The 6,000-nt window shown below is 37.7% G+C and overlaps 1 protein-coding gene across 6 annotated transcripts in view; it reads left to right on the plus strand.

The window, feature by feature from the left end:
* LOC140930480 (ATP-dependent RNA helicase DHX8-like) overlaps positions 1–6,000 on the plus strand; it is a 74,095-nt gene that overhangs the window by 16,871 nt on the left and 51,224 nt on the right. For all 6 annotated transcript variants that reach the window (XM_073380180.1, XM_073380181.1, XM_073380185.1 and 3 more), the window contains one exon: positions 1,630–1,705. In XM_073380180.1, coding sequence (XP_073236281.1) covers positions 1,630–1,705 — 76 coding nt within the window. The remainder of the gene's footprint in view (positions 1–1,629; positions 1,706–6,000) is intronic.

A 6,000-nucleotide genomic window follows, 5' to 3' on the forward strand; every position in this document is an offset into this window, starting at 1 on the left:
GAACATGCAATTCCTTTCTTTGTTGATGTGAACACCGTAAAATTCCGAAAATAAGCCCCAGGGATTATATTTTTCAAAGGCCCTTTTTGGGGGGCTTATTTTTGGAGGGGCTTATCTATGGAGAGGAATTTGCGTCTCAAAATCGATTGGGCTAGCCTTATAGCTGGAAGTAAATTTACCATTTTTGCTTTGTTTTACTTTGTATTTGATGACAATTTTCCAAGTACAAGCCCCCGGGGGGCTTATATTTGGAGGGGCGATTTAGCGGAGGGTTTTTTATGTTACTGGTTTGGGGGCTTATATTTGGAGGGGCTTATACATGGAGGGGCTTATTTTCGGAATTTTACAGTATTCTGCCTCTGTCGTTTCTATATTATGAGTATGTTTCCAACCTAATGCATGATATCAATAATAATAACACTCCTCTAAATATCTTGAAATTATTTCAAAAAACCCCCCAGCATACATACAGCTTTACGCACAATATGCGAATATCCACCTCCGTGAATTTTTACGTTCAAAGCAGTAGATTAGAGATACATAAGAGTTATTTTTCCAGATTTGGCGTAAAACTATGGAATAAGATACTGTGTAGATTGCAAAATCTACCCAAGAAGGAATTGAAAAGAGAAATTTGCTGACTTCTCCTAGATATTGCAGGAAAAGAAAATGACTACAGTCGACTCCCGATAACTCGAACCTTCAAGGGAAATCGAAAAAGGTTCGAGTTATCGGGAGTTCGAGTTATCGGGAGTTCCAAGAAAATAGCCTAGAGTAAGGTAAAAAAAAAAAACAGTTTTTCTTGCACAGTGAACATTTTAATCACATTTGATTGTAGAAATGTCAAGTGAAATTAGAAGATACTTTTAGATTATAAATCAGAACGTAACGCAACAAAACATCGCCTAAATAAAGCATGCGTTTTACTGTTTTGAGAAGAAAAGCTGCTTCACGTTAGCCTGTGACATTCAACATCAGCCTTTACTAGTAAACTATACTCCTACAACACGTCAATAGGAAATCCAAAATTCACGCCAGTAGACGGCTTTTCCCGACTTTTTAAGGGCTCAAAACATGGTTCGAGTTATCGAGGGTAAAATTATATAGAAAATGACCTGAGGGGAAACGAAAATTAGTTCAAGTTAGCGGGAGTTCGAGTTATCGAGGGTTCGAGTTACCGAGGGTAAACTTACAGTGAATGTATGAGGGAAATCCCGGGGAAATCGATTTTGGTTCGAGTTAGCGCGAGGTTCGAGTTATCGAGGGTTCGAGTTATCGGGAGTCGACTGTATATAGAAACACCGATTACCACACAAAAAGTTGATCTGGCTAAATAATTATGATTTTTCTTAAAAGTTTCAATTGATTTTTCTCTTCAACCTCTAACGTTATCATTTCCTTGATTTTGCCTTTATGTAATGATACTAATTTAAATTTATTTATGTAATAACATTTATTTTAAAAGTGAAACCCTAACCCTCAGCTGTTCTTCTGTCCCACCTAGACTAGCTTTTGCTACCTGCAGGACAGTGTAATTAATTAATTTAATTCTTTCAATAAAGTTATGTTGTTGTTCGTAATGTAATGTTATATGTAGAAATATTGAATGTAATGATTTTGTTTTCTTAGGAGTCTTTTACATCAAACTTATTAAGACTCATTCAGAAGATGAAACCTAAGCTAGAAACTGGTAATAATCAAGCAGGTAGGAAATTAAGTCATAGAATTTTGAAATTGTTTACATGTATCACATACAAGATAATTATGTCCAGGTTTGCAGAAAAAGGGGAAATTGGACATTTTGCCAGGTCAGTGAAAAATAGTAAAAAAAGAGGTTGGAATGGCCTTAACTAAATCTGTGATTTTTGCCCAATTTGCAAAATTTGTGAAAATTGTAAACTTTGCAAAAAATTGGAAAATTTGCTGAAACAGCAAGCAAGCAGTAGTTTCTCTCTTCAAGTATGGCTTTTAGCATTACAAAGTCGTTTGCATCTCTTGTTGGTCACGTATAAACAAACCAATTACACTACACTGACAAGTACATGTAACACGAACGACTTTGTAAATGCTGAAAGCCATACCAGCAAAAGAGAAACCTCAGCTTGCAGGGTAAAGAGTAGGTTAAGAGGGTCCTGACTAAATCTTCGATTCATGCGAAAAATTGTAAGATTTGTGAAAAATTGGACAAAAACTGGAAAATTTGCTGGATCAACCAAACTACAATTTTTTGTGGAAACTGCGAAATTTCCAACGAAAAAAACTGGAAAATTCCCAAAAATTGCAAAAGATAAAAAATTTGATTTGCTGCTGAGAGTTCCCAGACTAAAACTCCGATATTTGCAGAGTTGATGAAAATTATCAGAAGACAGGGTTGAGAAATCTTCAGTAGAAACTGTGATTTATGCAAGAACAACCAAAAATGTGATGTCTGCTAAAAATTGCAATATTTGCGTGAACCCTTTTTGAAACCCCTTTTATGAATCATTTAGGAATCTACCACGAAAAGAAAATATTCTTGGCGGAGCCCCTTTGCTAAGAGAAATTGGAAACATATTGATGCAAGAAAATTTGGTTATGATGTACATGCATTGTACACCCGCTGATGTCAAATGTCGCATTGCACAATTATTGACAGTAGCCTGTAAGTTATATAAGCCAGCCTTATCTCCATTTTCACATAGACCATAATGCTCCTTGTTTACCCCCCCCCCACCCCCCCAAATTTTGCATAACCATTGTCGTCAATTTCTCTTAGGATGACTGTAATACCCAGGAGAAATTGGAAATAATGCTTATGAAACATTTTGGGGGTAAACGAGATGTATTATGGTCTATGTGAAAATGGCAAATGAAGATGAATTAACAGCTGTCAAAATCAGGCATCTGCTAAACATCACATCACCATCTCGTGGGCTCAGATGAAAGACCAGTCGTTTTGCCCCTACATGTAAGCCGGTGTAATATGTCACACATGTGTACGTAAGTCAAGTTATGCGCAAGCCAATTCAAGCTCAATTAACAACTGTCAAAATGGGACATCCGTAGACCACTATCACAAAACGGACACGTAAACCCGAAAAAACCAACTAATGGAGAAACAGAGACCGTGTAACCCCAACCTATGCTATGGCGTTGCCTTTGGAGTTATAAGGCAAAACTAATAAAATAAAGCCTGATAACATGAATACGAGCAGAAAACGAGATGCTACATAAAATAGCTAAGAAACATAGGGACCAGTACAGATGGGAACGAAATTAAGGCTAACAGAATAAGGGAAAACTAAACTAAACAAAGCAAGTTGACGCGGCGAAGCCGACCGTAGAATGACACGCATAACTAAATGCTCACCATATCAAACCCCCTAACCGCGATCCCTCGCGCTACACTAGAACCCAGTACTCCGTTCCGTGCCGGCAAAATAGTAATTTATGTCAATTCTAATTTACACAAATTACATTATGTAAACTTGTAAGAACATCTACTGGGCGATTGTTTGCAGTTTTCAGAGGGTTTAGAATTTTGCCCTGTACTTTTTGCTAAAACGTTTTTGAGAGGATACTTAAATAAAGTTACACTTGACCGGTTCATTTGCTTTGCGAAAATCTATGAATAGATTTTCGCCTGTATTGTATCACAACACTCCTAATCTGGGGAAAAAACCGAGAAACAACATTCAAACATGCTCTCCGCTTATTTTAATAAGTAGTGTAGTAAGAATAGAATAAATCGAGATGGCAATTTAGTTAAAACAGTATGTTTTGATCCTGGAAGAAACAGACAAATAACGCAAAATGTGCAGTTTTGGGATCAAAACTATTTTTTTTTTAAATTTGTGTTTGCGTGATCGGCATGTGCAACCATGCAAACTTGATGTAAACATAGCGCACAAATGTTGCTTCAAATAATTTATTGTAGTTTTGCCTCCAAAAATAAACATTTCAATCAACTTTTTTGTCATTCGTTTGAACAATATTTTAGCCTGTATTTGATTTCTATCCCAAACCCAATAATATGCAATAATATTATACGGGGATCAATTCAAAACTTTAATTGTTCACAACCTGTTGATTCCCCCCCTCCCACCCAACAAGGGGGGCTGTTAAAGTTTTGCATGGGTTCAGTATACCAGAAGGCATTAAGCTCGATTGGAGACTCTATTCATTTCAGATGTTTTTGCGGGAAATTTTATTCTTAATCAACTGAAACCCTTACTCAAATGGTAAATGAAAGGCCCCAAATGTTAAGTAGGGATTTGAATATTTCTTTGTCATGGCTTAAAGTTAAAAGTTTTTTGCTTTTATTAGAAGTATATAAACGAAAGCTACGCTTTTAGCCCTGGCTAAATCTATATATTAGTGTTTGGTAAATAAATAAATAGATAAATAAGTAAATAACAATGACTAAATAAATATTGTTATACTCAAACTCCATGTGTTACATAGTCATGTGCTGTTGTGATTACCATGAAGACGAGTCCATTATAGCTACAAGAACATTAATTTCCAACATACTACTACTACTAAGTCGGCCACTGCCGAGCATTGACAAGATTATTCCAAACTCTTCGATCGTACATCAGTGCTTCTAACTCCTGACTGGAGTCTACATCAGCGTCTCACTTTACGTTATCAACTTATGTTGATTTTGGTCGTCCTCTACCTCTATGGCCGTGGGTTGGCTCGCAAAGGGTGAGTTTGTGTGCTGGGAGGTAGGGATGCCTTTAACAGAGCCTATCCTCCTTGCTCCTACTTTATCTCTAACTCTCGGCAAATCTCCATAAAGATCTTCCTTGGAGGTGTGGTTTGCCAGGAAACAATCAAGGCCACCCGCAACATGCGAGTGTACCAACCATTTATTGACTTGGTAAGGGTAGGGGCTAGGGTCCAGGTTTCACCACTCAGAAGAAGAACAGATTCTACAGTGGCTTTGAAGAATGACAGTTTTACGCCCCTGGACATATTAGATTTTCAGATCTTCATGTCGTTCAGCACCTTCGAGGCCTTGCCCTTTCTTGCTTTTTTGTTATTCTCCGTAGAGGCAATGAGAGACCCAAAATACTTGAAATCCAGAACTTCTCGCAGTTCTTTTCCTTCCATAGTTTTGAGTAGAGAATCAAAACTCGAGTTGTACTTGATAACTTCCGTCTTTTTTGGGTTAAGCTGCTGGCCAGCTTTCTCAGACTCAGACTCTGTTAGTGTGAGTGGTTTCTGTACCTGATCAACCCCATTAGACAAAAGTGCAATGTCATTGGCAAAGTCAAGGTCGGTTTCAGTGATTGAAGGATTGCGTCGAGATTTTCTCTGGATGATCGTAAATCCAAGTTCTTCCTCTCTACCACTAAACCTTGTAATTTTACACAATTTCCGCAAATTTGAAAAAAATCCACAACTACCTTTCGACTTTAGTGATCATTAGCATGACAAAGAACTACGAAAAATCACAAGTAAGGCACAAAGTCTCCGGACTCTGGATTTTTTTTGCAGTTTTCGCAAATATTGGAAAATCCGCAACTGGCTTTTGACTTGATAAACAACAAGACAAAGAATTGCGGAAATCGCAAATATTGCGAAAAGTCATCAACCTTGCGATTTTTTGCAATTGTCGTAAATTTTATAAATGAGAGAGAAAACAGCGGAAAATCTCAATGAATCCAAAAATTTGTCAATCTTGCAAAAATTTTGCTGCTGTGTGCAAACCTGGTATTAATCCTCTTATATGGAACCAGTTTCCTTCCTCCATGAAGACAAATGAAGTCACAAATTGCACTTGTGGCATCAATCGTTGCCATGCTTAGGGCAACGGATCTGGCACAAGAAGACCCCAGCAAACAGAACAGGAAGCTGGTGAAGAATATGACAGATGTCATAGCCTTGGTGATTGAGGGGTATCACAACAAGAATAACACCAGCAGACAGGCGACAAGCCTTACGCGACAGCTCAATCGTAGAGCCTTCCTCCCGACTTTTCTTTGACGACCTCTCAAAATTGGTAAAGGACAT

The sequence above is a fragment of the Porites lutea genome, chromosome 3, assembly GCF_958299795.1.
Source record: "Porites lutea chromosome 3, jaPorLute2.1, whole genome shotgun sequence".
NCBI lineage: Eukaryota > Metazoa > Cnidaria > Anthozoa > Scleractinia > Poritidae > Porites > Porites lutea.